General features: G+C 41.0%; 1 protein-coding gene across 1 annotated transcript in view; it reads right to left on the bottom strand.

Moving 5' to 3' along the window:
• Positions 1–207: 207 nt before the first annotated feature.
• Positions 208–20,318, bottom strand: part of BAIAP2L2 (BAR/IMD domain containing adaptor protein 2 like 2) — a 166,203-nt gene continuing 146,092 nt past the window's right edge. Inside the window, exons 11-14 of the mRNA XM_085601326.1 lie at positions 19,893–19,961; positions 19,503–19,674; positions 6,457–6,488; positions 208–5,648 (exon numbers count right to left, since the gene is read on the bottom strand). Of these exons, the coding sequence (XP_085457452.1) occupies positions 5,573–5,648; positions 6,457–6,488; positions 19,503–19,674; positions 19,893–19,961 (349 nt within the window). The 3' untranslated portion in view covers positions 208–5,572. The remainder of the gene's footprint in view (positions 5,649–6,456; positions 6,489–19,502; positions 19,675–19,892; positions 19,962–20,318) is intronic.

Below are 20,318 nucleotides of genomic sequence, written 5' to 3'. Positions count from 1 at the left end.
CTAAGGTCTTCTCAGTTCTTCTATACAAACATGTAAGATTCCTTAGTGCTTCCAGACACATATGTCAGGTCTCCCCAGTGCTCTGTGCACATATACAAGGACTCCTCTGTGCTACTATTCACAGAAACAGGACCCCACCTCCCCTCCTTGAGCCCTCCTCTTTTATTTGAGGCTAAATCTTGAAAGATTCTGAATGCCAATGCACCGTTTGAGAATACCTTCATTTTATTTACATTGTTTACAACAGGTTTATACCACAATCCCACCCCACCTAACCCACTTGCATATTGCACATACTCAGAAAACCTCCCAATTCACAAAAGGACACTAGAAAGCAAACATGGTGAGTTCAGGGATTATTCAGTGGATATGCACTGTTACAGATAGATGATATTGCACACCTATGGAAGCTATTAAAAAACATGTGTTTATTATTATCCCAAGATGTGAATGTTATCATACAGTTGTGAATGTTGTTACACAGAGCGGTTAATGTTCAGATATTAATGTTATTACCTGGAGATGGGAATGGTAAAACAAACATGAATGTTATTACGAAGATATTTGAATGTTGTTAAATAAGTATGAACAATGACAGTGATGTTTATTATAATACCCCAAAATATGATTGCTATTACAATGGTATGTAAATGTTACAGCACTTAGAAGTGGATGGTACCAAAGATCAATCAGTTGCTTCAATGTTGTAACACAACATTATTAATATTATTGCAGAGAGTTTCAAGTGTTCTAATACAGCCATATCAAGGGTATGCCAGAGTGATTAAGTGTTATTACATAGAGAGGACAATGTTATTCCACTGAGTTATGATTGATATTACCTAGAAAGGTGAATTTTATTATGCAGAAATTTAATAATTTTACAATGAGATGTCTGTGTAATGAATGCAAGACCTGGATGTTCATATAGCAAAATGTAAATGTTATTGTCAGAAATGTGAAAGCTATTACACAAGTATGAAAGTTATGAAAAAGGTGAGAACACGACTACCCCACTATATGACTGTTTTTGTCCAAAGTTGTGAATGTTAAAAAAGGAGTTATGAATGTCAAAAGGGAAAGAAATAAATGTTAGTACACTGAGATGTGCATTTTGTTACACCAAAATATGATATGAGCATTATTACACCAAGATATGAGCATAACTTTGCCATTGTGAAAGTCTTTACCACAAATGCAAAGGTTATCACATATGGATGTGTTTGTTGTTGCACAAGTATAAAAGGTATTATAACGATACAAATGTTACAGGAAAGTGAAGGTTATTTTATAGTGATCTGAAAATTATTACACAGCGATCTGATTGTTATTTCACAGGAATAGCCATGTTATCAGACAGTCAGTTGGATAATATTACAGATATATGATGTTATTGCATAGAGCTTTTGATGTCATGACACAAGTATTCCAATCTAGCAATGTAATGGCTCTACAGACGGTAAGAACATATTACTTCCTTGTAGCTATGTGTCTTTGTGGTGTGTAGGCAGCCTGGCCCTATCTGAGGTAGCTATGTCGCCACACTCCAGGCAGCTGTTACAGTTACATAGGAGTACCAGCACAGAGAGAAGTTAGAATAAATCCCTTTTCATTGGCTTCAGCTTTCCGCTAACACCTTTGATGATTCTTTGCAAGGTTATCAGTGTTTTTCTTGCAACTCAAGTGCCCTAAAACCTGCAAGCTATCTTTGCTTGAAGCTTGTAAGATGGGATACAAGAAGGCAGTGTGATAACCAGTGCTAAATTTGAGCCTGGGGCTTCTGGTCCTGGGTACCAGCACTTAATTGTCAATTCCAGCCCTTGTGACAGTCTGCCACAAGCTGGCACTGTCTGGCTAATTTAGAGATGACCACAGCAAATATTACCTGCCTCTCAAGCCATTCGTATAGCTTTGGGTGCCTGAAAAAGTCTGAATTGTCACACCTGTAGCAGTCTGATGGTTAGCAGTTGTGTCATTACTATCAATGGCAGCAGAGCAGAGTGTGGTGTAAGCTGCAGTGGCCGCCTAACGGGAGCCCTGGCAGTTTTCTTTTTTCTTTAACTTTTTAACAAATTAAGCACTGGTGATAACCAACATACACCACAGTGCTCTGGGTTTCATGGGTACTTGAAAGGTAGCTTGTTCATGATCTTGATCACATGGTATACATATATTCTGACTCTTTTAATTTGCTTCCAGTACAATCCCAGCTAGGTGGGAAGTTGTTGAGGTCACTCAAATTTGTATTCTGAAAATATGCTCCTACGCCCATGTGGCAGTCTTGAAGATCACAATCGTGTGATTTGTGTTCTAATGGCTTTAGTGCTGCCTTAGATATTGCAGAGCATGTGCTTGACACTTCTAGAACAAGGGCACTGCTGCTGCACATGCTTGGCTGCACACATTTCCATAAAACCGCTGTGAGAATAATACCTCAAGCCTTTTCTATTTGAGGCTGATTTTTTTCCTCTGGCATTTGATAACCACTTGCCAAAGGCAAAAAACAAATGTCTTGATTCCTGTGAACCTCACTTCTGAGTTAGCTTATCCGATAAGCTCTTATTAGTGAATTGGGAAAACCACCCGTAGAATATGTATTGACTGATAAATCAACATCTATCCAGACAGGCAAGTAGCACTGAAGAAAAGAACACCATTTTCTTGTGGGCAGTTGGACCCTCCTCCCAAAGCTCCTACAGATGATCAGACTTACTCACTAGCTACACTATGGGGTGGGTATGAGCACATTTTCCAAGGCTGCCTTTAGCTCCCAATCAACACTGATGCTAACCCTAAGGAAGGTGAGACACGGGAAAGCAGAAGATTGTTTCTGTTTGTGGTGTGCCATATATCAAATACAGGGTTAAAGCTACCGTACTACTGCTCAACTCCGCCATGCTGAGAGGAACAAACCTGAAGAAACTCATTTAAACTTCTGTATTATAACTTAGACAACATATCTACCGAGTTACAGCTCAGATACAATTGTTAACATCTGATACAAAATAACTACTGCATTACTGCTCAGACGAAATGGCTACTAAGATACAGCTCACTCTAAAAAGCAACTGAGTTACAGCTCACAGAAGAGCTACTGAGTTGGAGCTGCATTACACAATTACTAATGGGTTACTGTTCTCACAGAATAGCTACTGTATTGAATCTAAAACATAACAGCTGTTAAAAAACATAGGTTCTGAATTACAATTCTGGGAAAATTGGTTATTACAAGATAGCTACAGAGTCACAGCTCAAACCAATAAGTTAATCACAAAAAACAAGCTGCGTTCCCCTCTCATAAAATAGCTAATCACGAAAGAGTTAAAGCTCACACAAAATAGCTGCTGAGTTACTTAATTAACACCTAATCACAAAATAGCTACTCAGTTTAAACTCACACAACATAACTAATTCCAAAACAGCTACTGAGTTACACCTCACAGAAAAGTGCCAGTCTCAAAAAAGCTACAGAGTTACAGCTCCCACCAAAACAGCTAATCCCAAAAAAGCTGCTGAGTTACGGCTCACTCCAAAATGCTAATCACAAAAACACTACTACTGAGTTTCAACTCAAATCACATAAAACAGATGCTAAGTTGCAGCTCAGAGTAACTGACCACGACATAGCTACTGAGTTTTAGCTCTGTCCATATGCCTTTGGAATTACACCTAATAACAAAATAGCTACAAAAAATTGTAACTGCTCAAACCGGCTGCTTCTTAAAGTAGTAATAACATGTATGTACTTAAATTGTATTAACTTGTGTGACTACCATGTAATGCATGCATTTATCCATGACTCTATCCTCATTTTACATTTAGCATTAGCTATGTTGCTGGTGCTAACTTACTAGTTAATTTGCAAGGAATTATTCATGAGAGTCGGAAAGAAACTGCGCTACTCCATGGCCCTCAGAGAACCACTATAACAACATAGGATACTGAGGAACACAGATTTCTGTATGCTAGCAGCATCTTTGGTAGCCATGCTCCTGAGGATAGGAGCCCATCCTGGAAATGTACAGGGCCATTGGAATTGCTGTTGCTGCCCATGGTGCTAGATGACCATGCATCAATGGGAAAATGCTAATGAAACCAGAGATACCAAATCCCCTGGTTAGTTGACGTTGACGTCTACTGTGACAAAGAGAAACTTTGACACAAATGGTAGAGCATTTTAGCTTATAAAGGAAAGGCAACAGACTTCTATTCAGAGATCCTGACCAGCAGATGTGGTAAAGAAGTAGTTAAACTGCAATACTCCACATTCTGTTTTAATAAATTTGCTATGTTATTGCCATTAAAATGGCCATTTGTTTCCAGAGAAATAGAAAGTTGAGGGCAACAGAAAAAAAACAACACATATTCATAACTGTGATTTTACTCGGTTGGCACCGTACTGGTTGATTTTGCTGATTACTGTGACCCATGAAAAAGGGGTTGTAATTTTCATTGTTCGCCTACTTTTTACATGGGGGTGCATCTTTGCAGGAGGGGAGCCAGGACCCCTCATGTGAAGGTGCTTAGTAGCTGAGGATTTTTTGATGCAGGTCTATAGGGCTGAGGGTGGGGCAGCCATGGACTCATACACTAAAACCTAAGCTAACGCTTTTCAAGATGGGGTATTGTGACCCTTCCGCACTACCATGTTCAGAGGAACAAACCTGAAGAAGCATATACAAAGTGGAAATAGTCCAATTAAAAGTAGAAAAGGTTGCATTTGACTAGAATCAAAGTGGAACTCCATAAAAAGACAGCTCCAAATTTACCACCAAGCTTCTGCTAGACCACAGTGGCCAATATTAAGAGCTTGTGAAATATCCGTAGCCAGATCTTGGTGTTGAGAGAAGTTGAAGACACCATCCTCTAGAAGAAGGAGATCTTGAAATGGAGTTTAAAAAGGGTCTTTGTATTAATTTCTAACAATTGGGTAGATCCTCGATGGCCTGGGATAACATTCTGGGAAAGTGAAGAATTTGGGGTCCTGGATAGTGGAGAGTTTGTAGCTAACGGTCAGCTCAGTTCAGGACCTCGAAGAGATGCAAGTTCTGGATAATGGACTGTTAAGGATTCTGGATGCAAAATACTTTAGAATTATAGAGAGTTCCATATCCTCACAAGTGGAGTGTTGTGGTTCCTAGAAAATGAGGAGTTCTGAACTTCGGTTCCCAGACAGTATAGAATTGTAGTGTGTGTAAACTTCAGGATTCTGGACAGCGGAGAGGTCTGGATGATAGACAGTTCAGCATCTTCAATGCCAGAAAGTTTAACATTTTGAGAATTCAAAATCCTCTGCAGTGAGGCTCAATCGTCTCTAGTGGAGAGTTTTGTGTCATCGACAATAAAACGTTCAGGATAATGTACAGTTAGGAGTTCTGGATCCTGCATTTGAGAGTGTTTAGAATTGTGGAGAGTGGAACATCTGGATCATGGACAGTGGAGAATTCTGGGAAAAAGGACGATGGGGTGTTCTGGCTCCTGGGCAGTAGAGAGTTCAGGTTCCTGGATAGAGGGGAACTGGCGCAAATGCCCTCCTTCATGGTGCCCAGGAGAAGCACCCTGAGTCCGCCACTCACCGAATCAAAGGAGCAGAGCGGTCATTGGTCACAGTTGGGCGGAGTTTGACAGTGGCAAATGGGTTGGTGCCCCTGGAGGAGAAAAGAAGGATGGGAGATGAGAATCTGGCGAGGAATAGAGGTGTCCTCCACTGAGCTCCTCCCCCCACTTTCTCACTTTTTATGAACATCTCGTGGCAACGCCTTAGCCTTGTCACTCCTACCACCTCTCCCTTCTGGCCTACATGATACCTTATAAAAATGATCAAGTCCTTCATGTCCCTATCTGCCATGCTTTGCAATAGGTCAGGCCTCCCTATCTTCTGGGCATCATCCACACCTTCTTGTCCATAGCACATCACTACCTCATGCCTCAAAAAACTATACCACCATGCTCATTGTACCACACCTACTGAGTCACTTTATCACATATACTTATATCACATGACAATAACGGTGCATCCATGTTGACTTAAACACTAAGTTACATGCAGGAAAGTATATCTGGAGCTAATAATAATCAGTACCCTGCAATGTAGAGGTGAGATTACACATAATCATATTGGTGTTTGCTCCAGGCTCTTATATATACTTGACACAGTCTACTCCCCTCATCCCTCCATGCTCCAATGCCTCCTTTCAACCCACATGCTTCTATGCCCAATATCCACATATTCTTTGTGTCCGGCTGCCACTAATGCCTCCGTGCTCCTAATGCACCCAGCCTGTTTCCCATGCCACCTGACTCCCCACCACTCATCCTCCTTTGCTTAATCAATTTATGACCATTCACACCTCCATGGGCCATCTCCCATGCTCCATGCCCCATCCTTACCCCTGTGCTCATTACACCATATCCGCCCATGCCAATCACAACCCATGACCTGTAGGACAACTGTACCTGGGGAAGAGCTCACGGGGGTGATCCGAAAACTGTAATGAAGAAAAGTAACAACGCAAGTTTAGGGAAAGAAACATTATCAGACCTGTTAGGTAAAACAGACAGTCAGATCACACCAAAGGAGGGGGCAGAAGATGCAAAACAGGCCATATGGTTGGTCAGATATAATCAGGTGATCTGGTCAAACCTTTAAATGTCATTTATTACAGTAGATGCTGAATAAAGGATATCTGAAGGGGAAAAGGATCAGATTAACCATACTCACTCACTTATCGCAGATGTGAGTTAACTGTGGTAAAAGTATGATGTAGCACTGACCAATTATGGCTCTTGGATTGCTAGGCAATACGTGCAAGGGAAGCATGCATCCTGGCACCGGGAGTGTGTGTTGATGCCACATGCAGAAAACAAATCTGCTGGCATGTAGCATCACACAGAGGCTAGGAACACTACAGAACACCACATGCAGCATCACCCAAACCAGTGCTCACTCTGTCCTGCACTGTTCCTCCTTTGCACTTCCTGCTCGCATTGTCTCCTCTTTCTGTTTCCCCCTCAATGTTTCTCTAATACTTTTGAGGGATGTATGATGGCAGGCTGAACACCTAGTGGTTGACTCCCTCTCATCTTGTTCCCAGTTATCACCAGGGCCTTAATCTGATTTTTCTTTTCCCCAGACATCTATCTGGCCTCTGAGTTAGAGAGGGGTTGAGGCATAATCTATCTCACCCCCTTTTTCAGTGATGTCAAGAGACGTGGAAAAGTGAAATTTAGCGCTGAAATATTTATTCAGTCCTGAAAGGCCCAGAATGTACCTGTTTGTTGTACCGATTAGAGTATTCAACTATTGCACACAGTCACTTCACTCAGAGACCTGGTATACAAGACTTTAAGGAGCCCAGGTGGCAAATTTGGACGGATTACATGGACCCAGCGAGACGTTATACAGGATCTTTCAATATTCATGTCTGTCCCTCTGACAATTGGGTGTTTTAATGCCCTAAGACTGAGCCCATTGCCTTAGGACTAATTATGAGTGAGCCGGGAACGTGTAGGTATTTTATTTCACCCAGTAATTATAAATGCCATAAGGTGGGGAATTTATCGGATGTAGTAAATATTCCTTATCTTCTCTGGTTATTTCAACACAAAATTGGATATGTGTTGGGATTTACTGCATGTTCCTCACACAGTAAATTCTGACCTGTTGAAATTCAACCAGGGAATAAGTGTAGTACTTACTACAGTGCTCTGGATTCTGATACCTGTGCAAACGGGCTTACAAAGAGATTGTAATTTACTGGCCCACTCAATATCAAGGCCTGAAAGTTCACTATTGATCCACAGTGAAGACTCGGAGACCTCCTGTTAAAGGTAGTAACTCTTTATCATTTTGTTTTTATTGCAAGACTTCTGGTTCCCTGCAACCTACAAAGAACTCTAGCAATTCTCAGGTTTGGCCTTTCAGTGTGATGGTGTAAGTACATTGTGGCTTTATCAAATTGTACTCCTAAATAAGGAACCTTTTGTGTTCTCAGAAGCTAATGTACGATTCCAGATGCATCCAATGCTGTGCCACGGGGGCTAGATCCAGATTTTTAAGATGACCACTTACCATGTAAATGTTTTTATTTTGTTGAATTATATCTTATGTGGATATCCGAAAAATCTGGCATGGATTTGACCCTCTTAGACCTATGCTGGGAGCACGGCTACTGTTGCATGCTTGTGCTCATTTTGTTGTTTACACTAAAGGTGTTTCTACCTTCGAAGTATAGAAATCTTGCTTAAACAGAGTAACAACCACCTTTCTCATCGATAGCATCATTTTTGTTGTATTTATATTTTGAAACAATCACTGTGTCAGTATATTTTTGTCACTGGGTCCCCTATTTTCCATGATGTACTGTTTATTTGAGGTGTGTGGAGTCTTGCTATGGGTGGCACTTGATTGCTCCTCTGCAGTGCTCCCAAAGGACCAAGGAACTCCACATTGAATTCACTCTCTGCACTGAATCTGTCATACTTATGTTTTTATGAATTCCTTTTTTATACCATTGCAATCAATTTGTAACATTTATCTGAGTAATTTCTACAGGGCTGTAATGTGGCCTGGGGTGATATTGTGAATAGCGCCTATTTAAAATAACATTATTTGAAGGATTTGTCCTTTCTTTTCTCTCTTGTCTGTCTTTTGTTTGCCCAATTTTCTCTCTCTTCTTCAGTCCCTGTTTGTCAATGGTGGCTTGCTTTGAATAGTTTTTAGTAAAGTAGTTAAGTACAGCAAAAGCCATTCAAAAATTATCAGGCAGCTATCGTGAAAGGGTTCAAAAGCTCATATAAGGATGAGGGTAGATAGCTTTTCCCACACCGAATGTAGCATACTGCAGGCACCGGTAGGAGTAATGGAAAGCTGCTGTGAGGGAAACCAATGGCTGAGGTAGGTTGATTCATTGCCCCACACTGTGTGCCGTGGTGGGTGGACACAAAAACAACAGACCACTGGATGAGGAGGGCTCACAGAAAGCCGCTCTATGTATGGGTCAGATGTGTGAAGCCTTTTTGCATTTGAAAATGGCTAAATCACAGAATTGGGCTGTTTGAGACCGCAAAAAAGCTTTTTAATGTGCATAAAATTCAAATTGAAATTCTGTAACCAGTACCGAATCGCAATTTGGGTTTGTGACTAAATACTGAGCCTGTATTTGGAAGGGGGGTATTTAGGGCATACCATCCAAATACTGAATTGAATGGCCATGTATTAATGTTTTATGACCAAAATCTGGTCTCAAAACATTAATACAGTACCAACTACTACAGATAAGGCATTCACAAATGGAAAAGGATCCCCAAGAGTAGGCAGTGGTCCCAAGGACCACTGTCTACTCTTAAAATATGTTACTATTTTTTTTTAACTCATCTTGTTTTCCTTTATGAAAAACAGGCTGCATTAAAAGAATTTCTTTATTTACAAGCAGTTAAATACACAGTAACGTAGCAAGCCCTTGTGTCACCCGTGGCGGTCACTGCTTTTGCCGCCCGGCAGCCGAATAAAAGAGCGGTGGGGTGGAGGCTGCCGCCCCCAAAACTCGTGCTGGCGAGGGCAGACCGCCCCCCTTGCTACACCACTGTAAATACATAGTGGTCTGCTGCGATTCATAATGGGTTGCACTTTACGACCTACCTCAGTAATATTCATGAGTTAAGTCGAATTGCAAACCACTAGGAATCAGTATTTTGTGTACCGTCCTATTAGTACATTGGTCGGTTTGCACAATACCACATTGGTCGCAAAATTCTAGTCACAAATTGCAACCAGTATTTTGCGACTAGTGCTACATACATCTGGACCTATATGTATGTAATTTTTAAGAATTTAGGTGGGAAAAGCAAATGGTCTGGGTAAACTCCAGACCTAAAAAAGAGGGACAATGCTGAATAAAAGATTGAACTAATCTCAGCTGCTGTTGCATAGTGGGAAAAAGGGGATGAACTGGACTATGGCCCATTAAGGACCAATGGTTGAGATTAATTTGCACATTCCACCCATCTCTTTTTTGTCCTAAGTGACTCCCTAAGTGTAACAAGTATGCCCAGATGTGAGTTGTGTGCTCATTGTGACACTGGACTCAAGCGGCACAACACTAATGTGGTCCAACTAGATTGAAACTGGCCTTGGTTTATTTGTGTTCTCATATGCAGTGGACTTGGTGTGGCAGTTTTTAAGCAGGAGTTTACCTATGGGAGTTGGACAAGTTGTGATTTGCATTTGCCTACTGTCTGCCTGGAGTTGAACAGTGGGCAACAAACAACACGATGAACTGGAATGTGGCCTTTTGTGCGCAACACTGTTTTGCTTTTCTAAGTTTCTTCTTTCATTGACATTTGATGAAGATGAAGACAAGTGCAGACACTTGGCACCTGTACACAAATTCCATGGGCCTTTTTTTTTCATAAATGGCATTGCAGAGTCACCTTGGAGATTGTGAATCAGTGACCAGGCTTTCCTAGTTATTAGTTTGAAAGAAACATTTATTTCATTTTTTGTGCACTTTGTGTGCCTTTAACATTGTCTTGGATAAGTCCAAGAGTGCAGGCTCCTATTGTAAATACATGAACCCTTGCAGTTGACCCTAGCTCATCAATCAATCAGGCGTCTAATGTGGCGCTAACACCCATAGAAGTTTCAATGAAATGCTATGTTGCTGAAGGTGCTGATGGCGTTAGGAGAGTGGGTTGCGCCTTCTACAAAGTGAATTATCAAGGGTCAGCCTGTATAAATGTGCAGCTGAATGGTATTCTTCACCCAACGCATGAGCTATTGTCGTTGACTGGTGAATCAGTGGCTGTATTTCAGATGAGTTCAGTCAAGCTAACCTCCTGCATGAAGGTTAATCCTTTTTTTTCCTCAATTAGAGGGAAACTCTGCGTCCTTTCCTCATTGGTGTCCATCAAACCAGGTCAGGAAGAACACCTGAAAGAGTCTAAAGAATGGGAGTCCATTGGTGGATGGTACCTTTTTCAAAAACCTTTCCCGTTGTGTCCTCCTTTGTCCAACCAGCTTGCTCTGGTTATAGGTTATCTGATTTTATCCCTAAGAGTCTAAAACTTGCCGGGTCCTCAGCCTGGCTCCAGTGTGGTATCTGAAAGATACCTGAGAACCACACCGACGGTTGCCAGCTGTCAGAGAGCAGCACCAAGATGTTCTAATCAGATGACCAAATCTTCCTGTCTAGTGGTCAACGGAACATGATGCTTGTGGCCCATCGCAAGCATCCCAATCCTTTCATCTTATCAGGGTGCTACTGCCACAGGTGGTACTTCAGTTTAACAAGAGCAACCCAAATTTCTATGCGAAATTGGGTATTTAAACAAAGCTTACACAATAACTCACAAGAAACTCATTTTATACACATTTTGGATAATAAAGCAAAATAACTGTTGTTTTTTGATATAGTAAAAATATGAACGTGCATTTAAAGTTTCAGTCACCAAATTAGTTTTTATTTTACTTGTGGAACATAATTAAAAATGAAAAAACAACCAAATGTGCACAGTGATCCCCGAAGTAAATTACCATAACCAAACAAAAAGTGTGAAGCAACCAGATAAGGTACATGGTGTTTTAGTTTTGCAAACAACCATATAGTACAATGGTTTTGGATAATAAAATAACACTATTGTGGAGTCACGTGGTGCTATGAGTCACAATGGTTTATTTGTGGTATTGTTGATTCCTTTTCGACCCTGTGGAAATTAAGAGGATCTCTTCAGGACAGAGGATAACTTGGGGGAACCTACAGGGAAGAAGTGGAAATATGGACTGAAACACTGCTGAAGAAGAGTAATTTAAGGGTAATGGTATGTGAAAAGGGAAGTTACATACTTGCCCCTCAGGAGATTAGAAGAGGCAAAAACCAGTGAGAACAATACTCATCTCCGAGAGTGAAACTTGCCACCGAGTGCACGCACCAGAAATAATGAAGTATACTTTCGGGTCAGTGCCTGAGAAATGATGATGAAGGGGAACAATGATCTATTAATAAGAGTGAATAGTCACATATTCTACTGTTAAGGTTGTAGGGAAATGCAGCTTACCCATAATAGCTGGTCAGGAATAGGGAATACCCGTATCTAGTAGCAAAAGTCTCCATAAAGGGAGCACAGACAAAATGATGCAGGCGCAATGGTCCATCAGTATCATCCAAGGAGTCATCCAGTGAGAATGCCGACTACAATTATAACGTTTTACGGAAGTGAGGCAAGCAATGCTACATGTCCTTGCAGGCATGCGTTGCTATCGGCGGCCTCACTGTGAAATGTGGTATAATGCTGCCAAGCGAGCCTAGGGCCTAGAAAAATTACAATGTATCAAACGTAGCAGGCCAAAGGACCAGGAAAAAGAGTATGCAGGCAGGGATGTGTGAGGCATGGATTGACGATGTAGGTATGAATCCCTGAATGAATGTAACGTAAAGTTAATAATATCTACGAGCGAGGAAATGTAAGAGTAAAATAAGGGGCATAATGTATCAGGAGGTATACCGAGAATCAATAAATAAAAATTATAAACAATAAACAACCATTAAACACATAAAATGAAAGAACAGGAACATATTAAAGTATACACATTCACCAGATCAAACTTATAAGTAAGCAGTTAGTTGTATGTAAAGCAATCATGAATTATAAGAATGAAAACACTAATGATGATTACAGTATCTTGGACTAAAGGAATTCCTAGGTCAAACAATTAATTGAGCCACAAGTCAAGGTCATTTCTTGCCTCATTCATGCTAACTGATAGTCCAAATGGCCTGCAGAGATTAAGTATTGGGGTGCTTGTTCGTAAGGGAAGTAAAATCACACCTACAATATAAAAGCATCCATCCGCGGGCTCTCAAAAATGGCCTTCCCTATGGCCATTTTTTGAGAATTTGCTAAAACTGTACCCAAAAACATGATTTTTTCAAAGAAGCTACTATCCTCCGCAACAAGCTTCTTGAGAGAGAATATACCAAACCACTAGTCATGTCATCCATGAAATGCACTTGATATAGCCCAAAAGATATAATTCTCCAAACTAAAGAGAAGCCATTATGTGGCAAAACGGTCTGTGCTGCTACACTTTGTCCTGACACTGACAAAGTTGTCTACATAATCAAGAAACATTTGCCTGTACTCAGACATTTAGGTGATTTTTCTGAAATCCTCCTGTTCTCATACAAGAGAAGCAAGAACATTAGACACCATCTTGTAAGTGCTATTACTAATACCAAGAAACCACAGACTAACATTTTATCAGCCTCTGGCTTAGATCCTATTTAGGGACATTTCAAATGTGGTAACTGTGTAGCATGTCAGTTTACCTACCACACCCCCAATTTAGAAAATGGCAACATTAAGATATCTTGCAATACCATACTAATTGTTTGTCTACTAATGTGGCATATTGCATATGGTTCCCATGTGGCTTGATTTATATTGGCCAAACATCACAATAGGTCAAGGTCAGAATTGGGCAACATAGGAGCCGCATCACGTGCAAAGTTGAAAACACACTCTAGGTGTTGCATTTTGGGAACATGGTCACACACCAGATGACATCAAGTGACGGATGATTGAAAGGTCATTGCCATCACCTAGGGGTGGAGACGTATCCCATATCCTGCAACATATGGAATGCAAATCGATTGACAAGTGTTCTTCGATTACGATGGGACTCAATTCCATGGAGGAATGGCACACCTTTATTTCCCTTATGAAGTGGCGCCCCAATACTAAAGCCGGTGAAGGCCTTTTGAACTATCAGTCAACATGAATGAGTCAAGAAAGGATCTTGACTTGCGACTCAATGCATTGTTTGACCTGGGAATTCCTCTAGTCCAAGATACTGTGACCATCATGCAATTTTTTAATTCTTTTAATTCATGATTGTTTTACATACACAAACTGCTTACTTTATATGTTTGATCTGGTAAATCTATATACTATATTATTTTCCTGTTCTTTCATTTTATCTGTATAATGGTTCTTTATTGTTTATCTTTTTCATTTATTCATTCTGGGTATACCTCTTGATGCATCATGCCCCTTATTTTACTCTTCTCTTTCCTTGCTTATAGATATTATTGACTTTATATTAGATTCACTCAGTGATTTGTGCCCACATCGTCAAGACTTGCCTCACACATCTAGTGTATCCCTGCCTGCATACTCTTTTTCCTGGTCCCTTGGCCTTCCATATTTGATATAATATCATTTTTCTAGGCCCGTAGCTAGCATTGCACCACGTTTCACAGTGAGGCTGCCGATAGCCAAACCTACCTGCAAGAACTTGTTGCGTTCCTTATCTCACTTCCGTGAGACACCTTAATTGTAGTCAGTGTTCTCACTGGATGACTTCTTGGATGATACTGATGGTCCATCGTGGCTGCATCGATTTGTCTGCGCTCCCATTGTGGAGGCACTAGCTAACAGATACTGGTGTTCCCTAATCCTGACCAGCTAATATAGGTAAGGTGCATTTCCCTATAACATTAATAGTAGAATATGTGACTTTTCTCTCCTATCAATAGAATATTGTTTCCCTTCATCATCATTTCTCAGGAACTGACCCGAAAGTATACTTCATTGATGCTGGTGTGCGCACTCGGTGGCACGTTTCACTCCCAGAGATGATCATTATTGCCACTGTCTTTTACTCCTTGCATTCTCCCAAGGGGAAAGTTTGTTACTTCCCTTTTCCCATACCATTAACCTTGATTTACTCTTCTTCAACAGTGTTTCAGTCCTAATTTCCACTTCTCCACTGTAGCTTCCCCCAGGTTATCCTCTGTCCTGAAGAGACTCTCTTGGTTTCCGCAGGGTCGAAACGCCATTGACAATACAGCAAATAAACCATTGCTGACTAATAGAACTATGTGATGGTACAATAGTGCTATTGTATTATCCTGAAAAACTGTACTATACATTTGTTTGCAAACCCAATTCACCATGTACCTTATTCTCTGCTTCACACTTTTTGTTTGGTTATGGTTATTCACTTAAGCCTCACTATGCACATCTGGTTGTTTTTTCATTTTTAATTGTGTTCTACAAAGTGAAATAAATATGTGGTGACTGAAACTTTAAAAGTATGTTAATTGTTTGCTATATCAAAAAAACAGAAGTTATTTTGATGTATTAGCCAAAACAAGTATAACATGAATTCCATGTGAGCGATTGTGTAAGCTTTGTCACAGGTGGAGCATAGAACTGCCAGGTAACACTAGAGTTTCACAAGTCAGAATACTTTGCAATGCTTTCAAACAAGTCATTCTAAAAAACGTTCTATTATTTAGAGAGCTCAGTGGCTCTTTCCAGTATAACATGCCATCTTGAAGGCTCGATCCCAGACCTCGTGCCATAGAATTACCTGAAGTTAAACTTTCGAAACTATTTCGAAGACTATTCTTTCTTTTTTGCATCCCTGCAATATGTCAAGCATGCACTTGAATTTATTCTTGTAGATTACTTTATTGTAAGACAAGTTAAATTCTAATTTATTAATGCCTTTTAGATGTCCCTATTTATTAAGTTATATAGTTTTGTGGTTTCCGTGTCACGACATAACTATCTATCTATCTATCTATCTATCTATCTATCTATCTATCTATCTATCTATCTATCTATCTATCTATCTATCTATCTATCTATCTACATATATATATACTGTACTGTTGAATGCATTTGAGCTAATTCTCGCATCCTGTCATTTTATGTGGGACAGCTTTGAGCTCGGTCAACTCCTATGACCGTGAGCTAAGGTGACCTCAGGAAGTAGCGGCTTATGTTGGTGGTGGGTGATGGCTCAGATGGATTTTAAATTTGCTAAGCTTCTTTAATTTGAGCCCAACTCTCTCTAAAAACGGGCCAGAGAAATCATGACAGTCTTGGTGTGTCCGAACTGTCTAACTACTCTGTTTTTCCCTTTTGTTTCTCTTGCTCTGTGTTATTCTCCTTCTCTTTCAAATTCAATGTTTTTCTCATGTATATTTATATTACTCTCTGGTTCTTTCTCATCATCCTATCAGTTTTGTTCCATTTCTGGGAATTGTTTCCCCTGTTCCCCCGCCTTTATTTCTGTCTCCATTTCTGTTGCTTCTTCTTTCCCCCCTCTTTATTTCTCCTCATCCATAATTGTCCCTGCCTCTCTTCTCTCCTCTTTCTATATTTCTCTAGCCTGTTTGCTCTCTCGCGTCTCTCTCTTGTTGTATGTTACCCTGAAGCCCAACCATTTATTCACGTTCCTATTTCATGCACTATTGTAGCAGGCCACTCTCCGCCACCATCACAGTATGACACAGCCCTCCTTTCCGAGGCTCCAAGAAGATGCCAAAGCCATACTGCACTGCTGGATCCAAAGCCCATTTTTTCAGACTAGAGGTCCCCAATATACTTTCTCAGGGTGTTTCTTATCTTAGACACCTACAGAAACCATTTCACCTGAAGGAAACAGTATCCACATTGCTAGTACCACAAACCCTGTTTTTTTACACCCAATCTGCACCTTTTCCTGTTTTTAACAGTCTCCGCACAAATTATGCTTACTCTCATTAAAGGCTTCCCTCTCGTTACAGACTCGTATTGCTTTATGTTTAAATCAATCATGCTCCAACATTTGTGTTTTTTTCATTACATAATTTGGCAGTTCAAATACTGTGCTGTGAAACTCATCTAAGGCATCCCCTCTCTTTCCCTTTGTCCTCTTCACATCTGTATTAATCCTCATCACTGCCCCCATTTCCTTCTTTGCATCACTGGAACCAAATATTTGAAGTATGGCCTTGTCAATTCGAAGGGTGATGCCATTGCTAACACCTCTGCCCAGCTTCTCCATCAGTGTCATCTGCCTAATTTACCCCGTCTTAATTTTCTTGCCTTCCTGTTGTACCCTACCTCTTCCCTCACCTTTGCCTGTGTGTGTGAAATACTTCAGTTGAATCCCACTACTTTCACCAATTTACCTTTGATCTCCAGAGCACAAGTAACTACCCAAAGCGCAAATCCTTGTTCTTTGGCTTTTCCTGAATCCACCCTTACTTCGCTATTGTACAGGCTCCTTGTTCCCTTAATTATCTACATGGCCAAGGTACATGACCAGCACAGATGGTTAACACCCTTTTTGTATTTTTCTGTAAATACATTTTGGCTATGTTAGGGGTGAGGATGGCACCCATAATGGTGCCAAATACATGTTTAGCTTGGAGAGAGAGGATTTCAAGCCCTCTAAGTTATTATCCCTTTTGTAGGCTAAGACTTTGGGGAGCCTGACATCTCCAGTGAGCTGGCTGGCAGAGCTGCACACTTGGTCTGTCCACCTGTCAACAGAAGGAGCTGCCATTCTGGAGCCACCAGAACTCAGGTTGGGATGTCATGGCAGAGAGAAGAATGGTAAAGGGACCCTGCGGGAGAGAGGAGAGAGACGGGTGAGATGAATACTCGAGGAGAGAGGATGGAGATGGGATGTGAATGATCCTATAGGAGAGACAAGAGAGACTGTTTAGGGTGGATCGTGTAAGAGGGAGAGAAACTGAATGAGATAGATCCTGGGGGGGGTACAAGAGAGCATGTTTTACAATTGATTAAATCTTTATGGCATGTGCATGGCATGCTGTATTTGTTGAAGATGTTAAAACCAATTAAACTGTTTTATAAAAAAGAAAAAAAAGAAGAGTGTCTGACATGAGGGAGGAGGTACATGGAATGAGAGCAGTTTGGTAAAGGAGAGACGATAGGGATCCAATGGAAGAGGTGAGAGTTACATGATGAGTAGGGTCCTACAGGAGAGAAAATAAAGTGACAAGGGAAAAGTGGTCAGGTGGGAGGGAGTACAGACACACAGTGAGCACTGGAGCAAAATAAAAGCCATGCAAGGTTAGGCCATGCACATGTTCAGTGTGACTTGGATAAATTTCAGGGATCCCAGCAAAAATGTCTCAAATTTCAGGTATTAATCCTTTCTCCCTTTGCTCTTTCATTTCAAGTGGTTGTAGGTATTGTGAGGCCTCTGGGATGAGTTACCCACGCATTTGTAAGTTCTGCCCAGTTAGGACGTGGTAGACTCAGGACTCCTACTGTGGGTGGATATATGTTTGTGTATATGTAAGGTGTTCGGGGGTGTTTGGATGCCTGAGTGGGGTCCTTGTGAATGAGTGGATGTGCATGTGAGTGTGGACTTAATTCTCGGATTTAATGCTGTGATTTTAAAGGAGTGCTTGTCTACAGCTAATATATTATGCCCTTTTGTGATTGTGAATTGTGGTGCTGGCTACAATATCAGGACTCTGACTCACTCTTCAAAAGTAGGGTCCCCAGGCATATTGGAGTGGCAGGGACAGTCCTGTTTTTTATCATCTGTCTCAGCAGATTTCACTAAATTCAGCATATGCACCGTCCAGTTTTTAGAACACAGAGAAAGGGAACCTTCTTTGTATACCAATTTAGGTTTAGTTACCAGCCTTTTAAGAAATGAATGAAATCAAGACCGAATATACTCACTGTAAAAGTTGCATTTAATGTATTCTCCTTAGTGTCTTGTTGCTTGTGTTTTCTGTGTCGGTGAGCTCTGTCTTTTAAGTCATTCTTTGGTGTGAAATTGTAGTTCTACTTTCTGTGTTTGTGAAATGTCATGTTTTGGTTTTCCAAATCTGGTTCCCCTCATCAAAAGGTGTCTCAGTTGCTGACACCCTTATGCCACATGTTGTTATCTCCCCTCAATTCTTGTATCTTGTACCCATTGATGATCATACCTGCCTGTGGCCAGGAGATCACCAGCCAAAACCTCTTCCTGTTGCATATTCCAGGCAGAGCTTCCTTTTGATAAATCTTGTGGGCACTATATGGCCCCTGGGGATCTTAATGCATTATGTAGTTAGAGTCAAAAACAGCTAGGGTACTCTTTTAGACAGATGATAGTAGCAGGAAAAAATATTGTGAAATTAACCAGTCTTGGCAAATGCAAGTACTGCCTTGTTTGCTCCACCCAAAAGAATTGTGTAAAAACCATGGAGCCCTCGCGCTGTAAATGTGAATTTTTGTGTGTGATTTCCTGGTTGTCTCACTTGCTATTGTATGCTCAGAGTTTTCCATATTTTTCAGTTCTCCAAAGTAGTATGGATAGAAAGAATTGGAAAAAGATTTATCTAGCTACATCAATCTGTATGTGTGTGTGTATATATATATATATATATATATATATATGTGTGTGTGTGTGTATGCGTATATATAAATATTATAGTCTATAACAATATAGCCAATGTATGCCAGTCTCATTGGCTCTGCCACAACCCTTACTAATCAGTTTCCAGACTTAAGATCAAAATGTGGTGTTGGCAGCTAAAGTTTGGTGGCTATACAGCTGTGAATGTTTGAGAAATCTGTGCTTTCAGGATTAACTTGCTATGCACAAGGCCAATGTCAAATGACTTGCGTGGAGAGGGCACTCAAATTAGCGGTCCATAGAGAACTCAGGTGACAACTGAGACCCCCTGGACACAGCTTACCTTTCCATGGGAGGTGGTGCTTGCCATGCTGCTACGTCGGCTGTTGTCCTTGGAGACTGGCGTGGACCGAGAGGTCTTGGCGTTAGAAGTGACCCGGTAGTCTGCCTCTGGGATGTCACTGGAGTTGTCCAGGAGCGTCCCCACGCTGTGGGCACCGCGCAGAGGGAAGGACCTGAAGAGAGAGAGAGAATACATGTTCAGATCCATGGTCAGTACTGGCTGAGGGTACAGCAGAACTGAATGAGGGTGAGGAGGGCCCATAAAATGAGAACAATGGAATTTGAGACAGGTAAGAGGCTAAAAAAGGAGGTCAGAAGGTGGGGATTGGACAAAAGAAGTTATATATGGAACGGACGAGAGAGCGACCTAAAAAAAAAAAGTCAATTTTACCTTGGAGGTAGCTCCTCATCTCGTTCGTCTTCCAAAAATTTCACGTATGCCTCGGGGAACCACCCGGTCCTGCAGTAGAGACAGACACAGATACCGTCACTCCCAGTTCCAGCTGGCCCCGTGCCCCAACATACGCTCGGAAATCTCGCCCCAACTCCCCAAAGTAATGTTAGCTGAGCTCAATCCCACTTGTAAGAAAATGTGATAAAACATAATTCTGCAAAATGTAACCAAGTCATAGAAACTGAGGCTTCGTAAATGAACTAGACTGCACTCTCCAGCACATTTCACCCCGCGGTCGCAAAGCTTCTAATATAATTAAGAAGCATGTTGATTTTTTGCCTGCTGACAAGAGGCATGACATCAGCGTGATTTAGAATGTGGGCATGTTTCGGATTGTGGATATATTAATTCTGAGCTCGTTGG

The sequence above is a fragment of the Triturus cristatus genome, chromosome 4_2, assembly GCF_964204655.1.
Source record: "Triturus cristatus chromosome 4_2, aTriCri1.1, whole genome shotgun sequence".
NCBI classification, from domain to species: Eukaryota; Metazoa; Chordata; class Amphibia; order Caudata; family Salamandridae; genus Triturus; species Triturus cristatus.
Note: the sequence above shows the minus strand (reverse complement) of the source record. Positions and strands in the feature narration are given on the sequence as shown.